The 12,522-nt window shown below is 43.8% G+C and overlaps 1 protein-coding gene across 1 annotated transcript in view; it reads right to left on the reverse strand.

Moving 5' to 3' along the window:
- Nucleotides 1-1,885: 1,885 nt before the first annotated feature.
- The window catches only part of LOC122792336 (reticulon-4-like), a 223,266-nt gene continuing 212,629 nt past the window's right edge, over nt 1,886-12,522 (reverse strand). The window contains exons 4-5 of the mRNA XM_044060134.1: nt 3,242-3,249; nt 1,886-1,918 (exon numbers count right to left, since the gene is read on the reverse strand). Coding sequence (XP_043916069.1) covers nt 1,886-1,918; nt 3,242-3,249 — 41 coding nt within the window. The remainder of the gene's footprint in view (nt 1,919-3,241; nt 3,250-12,522) is intronic.

The raw sequence follows: 12,522 nt of genomic DNA on the forward strand, positions 1-12,522 counted from the left end.
GCAATATTAAGTATTTTTTAATGTTTATTGATTAATTGGTTTTGGCCAATTGTTTAATTGTTAGATGTATTAGGGTATATAAACTGTGTAAGTTATGAGATGTTTTATACTCCTTGAAGGCAGTTGCCGAAGCGCTAGGGGTACTATAAACTGGTGTTTTAAGTGGATTCTTAGTCTGTGGTTCATAGGTAGGTACTAGGCTATCAGCCCAAGGGCCTACGTAAGCCTAGCCAACAAGGTTCCCTGGCTTACGCCACCCAAGAAAGTTATTTTCCTGTGTCACTGTCGAGCAGAGACACAGAAGTGATCCCCGGGGTGTATTTCCTATTTCCCATCCACTCATCAAGATTTTTCTTGGAGTGTTAATGAAGAACTTTGCTTGACATAGATGGGTAGCCTGTTCCAGAGTATGGGAAGTCTCTGGGATAGGAATCTATCCCTCCAGCATGTCCTGTTTATTGTGGTGACAAGGTTTAGGTCCCTAGAGCGTGCAGCTTGGAGGGATTGGGATTTCTTTAGGTGTAGCATGTCCAACAGCTCTGGGTTTGACATAGCTTTATATGTTAGGCAGAGATCACCTCTGAGTAGGCGATATGCTACGGAGTAAAGCTGGAGTTTTTTTGAGGCGGTCAGTGTAGGGCATTTGTTTGAGTCCAGTAATCCTCTGTGAGGTACTTCTGTGGCCTTTCCAGCTGCAGATGTCTTGTGAGGTAAATTCCAAAAGGGGCGTTGTACTCTATAGTGGGTCTTATGAGTGTCGAGTAGAGGGGAACGATGACCTCTTTTTTCCTGGATGAGAACCCTTTTATGATTAGGTGTGCCACGTAGAAGGACTTCCAGACTATTGTGGCAATGTGACTATCAAAAGACAGACTACTGCCCACCTGGGTCCCAAGGTCTCTTATCACGCATTCGGTGTTAAGTAGATTGCTTCACGGGTACATTTTTCTTTCCTTTTGGTTCGTAAAGAGTCTTTGCTCAGCCTGTCCACTAGAATATTACACATGTACACTGAAATTAGAAAGCGGTTGGTAGAGATCTCCCATTGCCACACTCATTGTTTTTCAGCACAGAGGGTAACACCTTCTTCCTCCTTGTTTGTTGATGTACCACACGACTGACATCCATTTGTATCACAATAGCCCCTAGGGGAAGAAACTGTGCAATACTTGCAATGCTAGAAGGACCACTCATCTCTAGGACGTCGATATGCAGATTGGTCTCCTGCGATGCCCACATGACTTGAACCATCCATCTCAGGAAATGCCCCCCCCCCCAATCTGGGAGGCGTCCATGGTCAACGTGGTGTTTGCTAGGGGAGAAGAAAGGGACATCCTTGTTAAATATCTGAAGAATGAAGCCACCACAGAAGTGGGTCTTTGCACACTAATGTTTGACCCAATAGCTTAGGGGATGTTGGTGCAAGGACCATTGGACTATTAATGTACATTGCAGAATTCTCAAATGTAGTCTTGCTGTAGGTAACAGGGTAATCAGACACCAATGCTCTGAGAACTAACTTTGCTGGTGGATTCGGTACTGACAGAATCTTCTGATATGTAGTCAGAGTGGAAATTCTACCTGGAGGGAGAAAGGCCAGCTTTTGGATGCGTCCAGACACACTCCTATGAAAGTCCATTACTTGGACAAGGTCTAATTGAGATTTCTGCATGTTGATTGTTATGCCTAAGGTAGGGGCTAGGTGTAACAAAATCCCTGACGAGGTGCCAATTGTCCAGGTAATAAAATGCATGGAATCCCTGCAGTCTTAAGACAGCTGCAGGAAGGACTCTGAATTGGAAATGATTGGCTCCCAGCCTGAATAGGAAATACCTTCTGGAGCATCTGTTCATTTTGATATGATAGTAAGTGTCTTACAGGTCTATCAAGCACATCCAGCCATCCACTTGCAATACAGGTAGAAAGGACTGGACCGTGACCATCCAGAATTTTGATTTTTTTTTTACTGACTTAAGAGATGTCCGGTCCAAAATTGGCCTCAGATCCCCTGTCTATTTTAGTACTAAAAAGAATTGAGTAAATCTCTGATCCAGGGGGATCCTCTGGATGACTCTTGTCTAGTAACTTTGCAATCTCCAAAGCTACTGATTCCCTCCAATTAGGTGGAACACCGGGGAGGGATCTGTTTGGTTTGGGATGTTTTAAAAAGGGAATGGAGTAGCCTCTGGATAGGATCCTTTGCTCCCATAGATATCTGTGATTGTTATTCAGGCTTCTGGGGGCAATGATAAGTGCCCCCTCCCCAACTGCCTCCAGAGAGGGATAGTCAGACAACCCTTCAAGAATGCAGAAAGGGTCTGTCCAAAACACCCAAGATGTAGGTGGGCGGGATACCAGAAAGCCACCAAAAACAGTTTCCTCCAGGGTAGGGTGGGTAGACCAACCACTTTTTTGATGCAGGATTTCTAAATGTCTCCTAAGGAGACATACTCAGGTGGAGATCTTGGGGACCCTTCCCTTCCTCAAAAATCTGTGTCTTCTGTGACGGATTCTTGGGCAGTATCCAGGTGCCTTTTCTTGCACCACCTCTTCCAGGGTACCTCCTTGGGGTGATGCTCAGGGGAAGTATCAGAAGAGACCTGGGGTTCCCAAGGGTGGAATGGCTTGGAGACTTTGCTGGGCCAGCTGTCCCAGAGGTGGGGTCTCAGACACAGTATCCAAGGAGGTAAGGGGTGGATCAAAGTATTGGAGTAGAGGATTTCCTTGCTAAGGAGAGAACCCTCTCCACCGCCTCGAAGGCAGATGTGCCCGGAGACCAGGAAGACGTTCTTGCCGAAGCTGTTGTGGCAGAAAGCACTACAGCCTCACTGTCTGTCTGCTCTGAAAGGGGAGTTGCCACCAAGCTAGCTGTCAAACATTGAGGCTCCAGGGGAAGCGAATGCTCTGTAAATTTCATAGTCTAAGTCAACCTCCGCAACAGATGTACAGGCTTTGGCTCAGAGAGCCACTCTGCTCCTATACGGTTGGAGCAGAGCAAATCCGGGAAGCTGCTGGAGACAGAGAATCACTAATGGCTGAAACACCTGGACTCTTGGGACCTTTGGACCAGAGGACTCCTAATCAGAAGAGTGGCTCGGAGAAGGAGCAACAGGCCTGAAAGGAAAAAGTTGACTCAGACCAGGTGGGGTTGACTCAGACCAGGTGGGGTCATAAGCCTATCTACTTCAGATCTGGAAAAACTACGGAAAGATACAGGAAGACATGATGAAAGATGTGAAAGGAGGTCTATAGGATGTTCTAGATCTGTCCTGAAAGGGAGATCCTACAGTAGCCAGAGTTACTCCCGAGGAAGGAAGAGGGGGGGGGGGGCTTGGGTCCGAGGATGTCTGCTCCAATGCTCTGGGAGCCTTTTTGGGAGGCTTGCTGGATGTAGAGGCAGACTTGTCCAGGTTTCCTATATTCCCAGATGTCCTTATGCTTTTTGGCAAGGTTTAAGCCCCTGAAGTAGAAGAACCCGCAGCTGGGAAGAGGAAGGAATCAGGCCCTTTAAATCATAGGTGGTTACTAGGCTATTGGCCCAGAGGCCCTTATAAGTCTAGCCAAGAGATTAGCCCATGTTTAGAGAAGTCAGCACCCAAAGTCCCTGTCCAGCAGGGACATGGGTGGAATCCCAGAGGTGTATTTTCCTGTTTCCCATCCAGTTATCAAGGTTACACTTCAAAGGGGATAAGGAGGTACTCTACTTGACATGGAGAGGGAGTCTACTCCACAGATGGGGGGAGTCTCTGGAACAAATCTGTCCCTCCCAAGTTCTACTGACATCACAGTGCGTACGGGTTGCTCGAGTGGAGCTTGACTTGTGGAGATACACCAGTCCCATCAAGGCAGGGTCCGAGATTGCTTTGTATGCCAGACAGAGGTCACCTCTGAGGAGTCTGTATGAAACAGAGTAGAGGGACAGGGCTTTTAGCCTAACGGTGTAGGGCAAAGGTTTGAGGCCCTGGATTCTCCTGGAACCTCTGTTCTTTCCAGCTGCTGCATGTGCTTTGCGAGGTACATGCTGAAGGGGGTGTTGTACTCAATAACTAGCCTTATAAGGGAAGAATACAGGGATGCTATGACCTCTTTGAACCTGGATGAGATACTCTTATGAGGTGGGCCATATAGAAAGGTTTCTGTACAATGGTGGGCAAAGTCAGGTTGCTATCAACCTGGGTGCCCAAATCCCTCACTACTGATTGTGTACTTAGGACGTTATTAATGTGATAACATGTGTGGACGTCACTCTCCCCTAAAGGGGATGATGCATTTTTTGGCATTCAGCTTGAGGCCATGTTTCTGGCACCAGTCATTTGTTTGGTTGAGACCCTCTTGGAGGACATCCACATCACTTAGGGAATTTATGACTGCACCCAGCTTGCAGTCATCTGCAAACCTGGTCAGCCATAGCCCCCTGGTTCTGACCTGAACATCAGAGAAGTAAATCCCGAACAGACGCCCCAAGACCAATTCCTGGGGTACGCTGCTCATTACAGGTCTACCACTTGAGGTGACTTTCCTTGTTTTGATTAGGTGGGTTCTATCAATGAGCCAGTTTGCTACCCATCTGGTAACATATGGATTGAAGCCTAGTTGAGAGAGTTTATCTATTATGCCTGAGTGGGGAACAGTGAAGACTTTGGCTAGGTCAAGGTAGGCAGTGTGCACCATCTTCCCCTAGTCCACGGCTTTGGTGACCATCTCAAAGAAGTAAACTAGATTTAACAGGCATGATCTCCCCTTGACAAAGCCAAACTGTGTGGGGTCGAGTATCTGGAGGTTGCCAATGTCCCTGTTAATGAGGTCCATGATAATCTGTTCCATGGTCGTGCAGATCAGCCTACTTAGGCTGATGGGTCTACAATTACTTGGATCAGTGGATGCTCCACCTTTGTGTAAAGAGATGACAGTGGCTGTCCTACACTAGGCTGGGACAAAGCCGGTAACTCAGGCTTTGGTTGAATAGGGTGCTTAATGGTGTTGCAAGTTCATGCCTGAGTTAATATAGGATGCAGCCTGGGATGTTATTGGGTCCCATGGAGGCTGTATTTTTTGCCTTTGAGAGGGCAGTTATGACCTGTTCCCCTAGAGATAAGGGGTGGGGGGCAGGTACCCGGGATGTCCTGATTTACTGATGGGGGGACAGAAGTTTTTGCTGAATCCGTCAGAAAGTAGACTGGCTATATCTACAGCATTCGTGTATGTGGTGTCTTTGACCACTAGCTCTGAACAGATCTGGGTGCTTCCCTTGAGATTGTGGACATGTGAAGGCGGCCTTATGATTTTCTCTAGTAGATATGGCCAATCTGGACTCAAAAGTTGGCTTTAGAGGATTTCACTAGTGCTCTTATTTGCTTGTTCAGGTTACGAAGAGATTGCTTCCAATTGGGCACCTGGTCCTGGACAGCAATTTTTCCTTTGTTATATAGTTTATTGCAGTTGTCCACCAGACAGGTTTACTCTTCCTTGCAGAGGATGACTTTTTTCCGGTCAGGTATTCCTGATTCCATGCATCTATATAAATGCGCGTATATGGCTTTGATGTAGATTTGGACATTGGTGCCAGTTCCTACAGTGGGGAAGGGGCTGTGAAGCTGTTTATACTACCCCTCAGGAGGTTGTAATCAGCTCTGGAGAATTTTTTTTGTTTGACTCTAGCTGGGGGGGGGGGGGGGTAGATGGTGACTTCTAAAGTGGCCGCTTTATGGTTGGATCTTACCAGCAGGATGATACCCGTAGGGGTGCTGCAGTGGTTATTCATGTTGTTTAATAACAAGTCCAAGACATTACCATCTCTTTTGGGGGTATCTACTAGCTGTTCCATGGCATTTGCACCGATAAAAATAGAGGAATCTCTGGCCATGCGTGTTCTGGCAGGAGTAGTTTTTCCAGTCTATGGTTGGATAATTAAAGTCACGCAGGATCAGGGTAAAGGGTTGAATCTTGACAGATTTGAAGAAGAGGTCCAGATAGGTGGAGTGGGCATCTTGATTCAAATTTGGAGGCCTGTAGCTAGCTATAATTTGAATAGGGGTCTTCTCACCGGTTAACTGGAATGTCTCCTGTGCGTCATACTGTTTGACCAGCCTACAGGTGTGAGTCTAATATATATTAAAACTCCCACCTCCTTTGGCTTTGCTGCCCACATTTCGGGGTCTGAATGTATGATAGTACGAGTAACCAGGTAAGGCTAGGGTGCTCTCCGCAGCTTTGAGCCAGGTTTCCATGACTGCACAAATGTCAGCATCTTCCAGGGTTAAGAATGCTTGCAATGAGTGCAGTTTCATGTTTAGAGCCCTAGAGTTTAGCAGCATGACCTTTAATTTGTGTTTTGTTTAAATTTTTATGTTGGCAGTATCGACCTCATGACTTTTCTTATAAAAGACACTACGTTGGAGGCTAGGGCCTTTGCCAGAAGCCCAAGTGAGACAGATGCAGGCCATCTCTAGCAACACATCGTGGTCTGTCATCTTCCCAGGCTGTCAGGCACTGGATTCTCCTGGAATGACACCAGGAACTAAATCAGTCAATAATTTTCTGTTTGTATTGAGGCATCATTCTGGGTGATTGCAGAATGCTGCTTAAGGCTAGGGACACACTTGACTGGGACACATTCTACGAGCTCAATCACGTCTCTCTTCATACTCCAGGGAGGTAAGTCTCAAGTCGTTCACGCCAACATGGACTAGGACATCATAACAGTACCTGTTGTTGAGACTTGAGTGTGTGTGTGATTTGGCAAATTCTGGCACCCAACAACTAACTGCGACTTTCTCCTTATCCAGTCTGGTGAGAGGCACATCTGTGTCTCTCAATGGGGTCTCCTATGACTAATGTTGGGTTTATGGTTAGGCCTTAGTGGTTGCAAGACAATGGTGTGTGGACTATGTATGGTATGTGATGTGGAGGGTTGTGGAGTCATGTGTTTTTGCCTCTGAGGTCTCCTTTTTTTGCTTTTGTTGAGAACCTCCACATATGTGGGGGTGTGTTGTGTAGTTGTGGGTGGTGTTTTAGGTGCAGTGATTGCGTTGACAACCTTCAGTGCCAGATATACTGTGAGGGAGAGAGCACAGAATATCTTCTTTATGTAATTGCATCTCTCACAAACTGTTTCAGTCAGCCAACACACGTGAATGAAACCCCTCACAGATGGGACAGAAGGTTTCCAGATAAGGGCTGAGACAGTACACGCATTCCTTGTGGAAGTCCAACACAGGAATCTTGTGCCCACAGGAAGTGCACTTTCTTAAACCCTAAGGGTTTATCAGACATCTTACAGTCCAGAAAGAAAAAGGGAAAAGATAAAGTCCCACAAGAATGGACCAACAAACTTGTTTTTAAATATATAAGCAGAGGACAGTTGAAAGAATTCAGGTTTGTTTGTGTCTTTCGGCTTTTCCCGGTTAGGGGTCACCACAGCGGAACTCCGGTCCGCTAATGACTGGTAGTTGATTTTTACGTGCCGAGTTACCAGCCCTGACACAACCTTCAACGAAGGTATACCCATTCACGCATGTCTCCACGCAGAAGACGCTCTAGCTAAGAATCGAACTGGACAGCTTCTTACTGTGAGGCGACAACCCTACCACAACACCACCACCGCGGGTTAGAAAGAATTCAGGTAATGGGAGATAAAAAAAAAAACTGACTTATCTGCTTAAGTTGTACTAGAAACTCTCAGCAGAGCTCGAGCCAAAAGATCACTATGCTTCCTGTCACAGTGGCAAACCAGATCAAAGGTAATCTGGGGAATGAGGCATTGTGGGTAGGGAACAGCAGAGGGTCAAATCAGAGACCCACATGTTGAGGAATGAATACAAATGACAGATCAGTGCTTTCAACTACTCAGCAACAGCACATTTCATCTCACGTCAAAAACTACAATAACCACAAAAGGGAATGCTCAGTGTAACACAAAGATAGGAAATTATTCACTGCCTTGAAGATAAAGCCTGCATGCAGATTTCACAACTTTAAGGACCATTCCAGCCAATTACCTTTTCAAAACTAATGAAAACATGGGGCAACATAGAAAAAAGTCAAAGTGCAATTCATCTGAATTGCATTACAATGTCTATGATCAACATTTCTAGGCTTAGGTTAGCAATCTCACAACTCAAAGGTGAAAAACCTTATGTACCTGAACAAATACATAACCAATTTTCACGTCAGCTAAAAAGCCACATTAAATAAGCCAACAAGCTCTGCACAGAAAGCTGTACACAGTTAAGGAAAAAAAATAAAAATAAAATTAAAATTACTACCCTCTTTCTACTTTGCTGTACAGAAAGACCTGTACTGGTAGAGATTTTAGCTGAATCTAGAACGGAAGCTACCGTTAAAAAAGGGATAAATTAGTAGGGAATATAAAATGCTGCTTGATAACGAAGAATCAGAGAATGTTAGAAAAGACTGGGAAGACAGATTAGATATGCAATTCACAAAAAAACAATGGGAGGACATATGTAGGGCTCAAATATGCAAAACAGACTGGATGGTTTATGATTTTTGCTTGGAAGTGTTTGCATAGCCATTTTATACCCCAAGCAGATGGAAAATGCTGGAGGTTTGATGAAGTAAGCAGCAACTAAGAACATATGTTTTGGGGGTAAACAAATGGGAGTAACTAAGGAAATGTTTTTTTGAGCTTCAATACTGGACTGGAACTGCCTAGACAAAAGTAAAGTCTTGTTAAATTGAATTGCAGTATCTGCCAAAAAAGCAATACTAGAAAATGGAAATCAAAGTCTACTATTTTTAGTAGTGAATACTGTAACAGAAAATAACTGGATGCAGGATCTTTAGAAAACGGTCAGAGCAAATTGCATAGAAAAAAAATGGAAATTGTGGGAATACATGCAGAAAAAAATGTTTTGGAAGAGGAATGACACTTGAGGGAAGGCAGGACTTCACAGACTTATGTAATGTTGAACTGACTACATTGTATAGAATATATGTGATGTATAATGTTTGTAACTGTGAACATGTTAATATGGTTCATTTTCTTTTACATAAAATTATGTTTGCCTGGATCACAAGTCATAATGCGATAAAGGTGTTAAAAAATCTACAGATCCATTTCAGGTCCATGCTTCACTAATACTTTGAATCCGTTCAAGCTTCAGCTTTGGTTTAAGAGATGGCTTCCAGTAATTTAGTTGAAAAAATAAATCAAATGTACTCAGAGGTGATTAAAATAAATGAAACACTGAAAGAATATTTCAATTCAAGCAATAAAATGCTGGAAAAATATAAACTTTACCTAGCGTTCTGATGAACTGAAAACTGCAAAAATCAGACAATGATGTGAAGAAAAAAGCTGGCTGATGGAGGTTTCTCAAAAACTGTTTAAAAAAATAGAGTTAGAGGACAGATGATGCTGAGAAAACCTGATATTTTCTGTTGTACTAGAGAAAATGGAAGGAACAGATTGTTGTAATTTTATGAAAGCACAAATAAGCAACTGGAGTAGTATTCCACAGCAGAATTTGTTAATTGAAAGGGCAACACTGACTGTATGCGCCAAACCTGGCCATGAGAAAGCAGCCAAGACCTATATTAGAAACTATGCAAAAATATCAGCAGAAAGAGTTGATCCTGACAAAATTGTGGTACAAGGGCAAAGCATTAAAAATTGGAGACAGAGTGTTTGAATACAGTTATTCCCTGTAGATAGGTGGAAGAGAAGCAAATTTATCCCAGCAATCAGGGAATGTCGACAGGCGGGTGTAAGATTCAGACTTCAAACTGTTGTATCCAGCTGTTTTCATTTTTTCTTCACCTGGAGGATCAAAGTAATTTTTTTTACACAGAGCAGGCTAAAGAGGAAATCAAGTTTATCCAAAACAAAAAAAGTCAAGCAAGCAAAATGGGACTCTGCTTCTCATTCTTCTCATGGTAAGGTTCACAGTGATTTTGCCAGTGAAAACTTCTTCTCATGGTAAGGTTCACAGTGATTTTGCCAGTGAAAACTTTTCCAGTGACAGATTAGAGTAACATCAGCATCTGTGCTATAAGATGAAGACTACAAAGAGGTGCAAAGCATTTTTCCTGCTGCTGCTGTAGATCTTCCTGAAGGGCAGTTACAGACTGCACTCTCCAGTAGGACAAATCATCTTGCACTTGGCTAAAATAGAGCTATCGGAATAACGTAAGCTGTGTAAACCAGTTTTCCTTTCATCCAACATGAAATGAAAGTTATGTACTTACCATAAGGATAGATTTTTTTCATTTTCATTTCAGTCTGTCTGATACAAGGGGGGGGGGTCCTCAAACTGCTTGTCAGATCCAACCTGGCAAAACTAGTGCTCCAGCCTTATTCGCCTTTAAGGCACCTTTCTTCCCATAATGCACCCATCCCTTAGTTAACTCAGATCTAGTCTGACTTCTAAGATGCAGATGCTACAAATCTGAGCTTCCTTGGACCCAGTGAGCTGAATTATGCAGATTCTTCAGGCCTTGCACCACAAGAGCGAGAAAGGTCAGAGGGTCATTGTACCAAATGGATTATAATGCAAGGATACAGCACTATGGTAATTACATAACTTTCATATCCTATTTAGTATGTTCAATCCAACCCATGGGTCAGAATCCCACATTACAGACCCTCAGTAATATGACAAAAGACCCTTCAGGATGGCAGCTGTGGATGATGCTGTAGCCCTGGAGGTATGTACTGTTAAATAAAGATATGGATGGAAGAAAAGGTGGCAACATCCCAGACATCATTTAGTGTATTGCTTCTGGAAAAGGCAGCCATGACTCTAGTGGAGTTAGGTCTTGTTTTACATGATAGCCAAGACTATGCATCAGAAAAACAACTGTCTTTTAAAGTGATACATTGGACATATTTTGTTCCAATTTATTTTGAACAAATAAAACAAAAAGCTGTTTATCCCTTTTGAATGACTTTGTCCTCTGACTGTAAAAATGCAGTTGTCTTATGCACACCCAATGTAAAGACTGGTAGATGAATGGACAGAAATATTTGCTTTTGAAGTTACTTTGGGGGAAGAAATTAAGTATATGTTCTTAATGTTACTTTGTCTTTATGGACAAATCAGATAAGGAGGAGAGGAAAGTACAGGATGGACTTGTACAGTTGCCTAAAGTGCATTTTAGAAAGGCCTTGCATTATTTATTGGCTAGACAGCATTCCTGAAACCCAATGTGAAAACTCGACTGCTCAAAATAGCTGCATCTAACGCGATAGTGGAGGCACTGGATCCAGTCAAAAAGCGGTGAGGAAGCATAGTATATCCATTATAGGAACTGAGAAACGGTCAATGTCTTGTGGGTTAGCCCATGATGTACCTATTGGACAGAGGAACATCCTTAGGTATTTGGAAATGGAGAAACCAAGTGGTCAATTTCAAAATGTGTAGGTCCAGTTGGGGGTCCCCAGAGGGGTGACTGATCACATCCAGGACTGGGATCTAGGGAGCTGGGATGCTCCTTCAAGTGAGGCCTTACAACAGTAAATCAAGTCTGTTTGGGACAAAAGGGGAATAAGAGTACAACTGTTGCCTTGCACATCAATGCCTTCTGCAAGAATATGGACATAAAGAGAAGGGCTGTGTATGCATGCAGAACATGGGGGGGGGGGCATTGCTAAAACAAGTATTCCTTGGTGGCTGTCCCAGAAATGGAAACATGGCAAAATAACTGCTGCATTTGGTGTCTGGAGGGGAGGGGAGGGGGTTTGAGGGTCACAGCAAAAAATACCGCAACAACTGAATATCCTTTTGGTTGTTGTTGGACTAAGGGACCACTCATAAGGCATTGGTAAATCTCAGCTGAGAATGGTCACAAGGCAACTGTAATCACCCAGAATGTATGCTGCTACCAGAAAGCGGTGGAAGACTGCCACCCACTGCCAGATCTTCAGCTTCCCAACTGCCAGACCCTCAGCTTATCAACATAAGGGGTAGGACCTGGTTCTTTCTTGTTTATTGATGCAACAAAACTACTGCCATGGTCTGTTTTTATGGAAATCACACCCTGCAGAAGGCTGTATTGGAGTCCCTGGCAACACTAGGAAGACAGTCCTCAACTCCAAGACATTTATGTGAAAGTTGGCCTGGTTTGTCCAAAAGCCTTGGACCAAAATGCCTCTGAAATGCCCCCTCCCCACCCAAGGGAGGCGGCGTCCATGGCCAACTTCACTGAGCTTGGGGTTTGAAACTTTTAAGATGACATCATTGGAGCTTGTAGCCACCACTGAAGTTTTCTACAAGAATCTGTGACTGCTACTGTGTTGGATAAAAGGTGCTACTTCGGGACAACTGTGATGTAGGAGCCATTGTAGGATTCCAATATGAAAGTGAGCAAATTCCATTAACAGAAGCAGCAATCATGAGTGCTATGCATGCAGCTGGGTGTTTTGAGAGTAAAAATGTCGAGTGCAGACTGCAACATCTAAATTCTTCTTAGCGGGACAGACGCAATGGAAAGACTAATCTCAGAGTGGGGTGCAAGTTGGATTTTAGTAGGTTTATAGAAATGCTTAGAAAATTGGTTAAA

Source organism: Protopterus annectens, chromosome 1.part2, assembly GCF_019279795.1.
Source record: "Protopterus annectens isolate FY-2018-M chromosome 1.part2, PAN1.0, whole genome shotgun sequence".
In the NCBI taxonomy this organism is placed as follows: Eukaryota; Metazoa; Chordata; order Ceratodontiformes; family Protopteridae; genus Protopterus; species Protopterus annectens.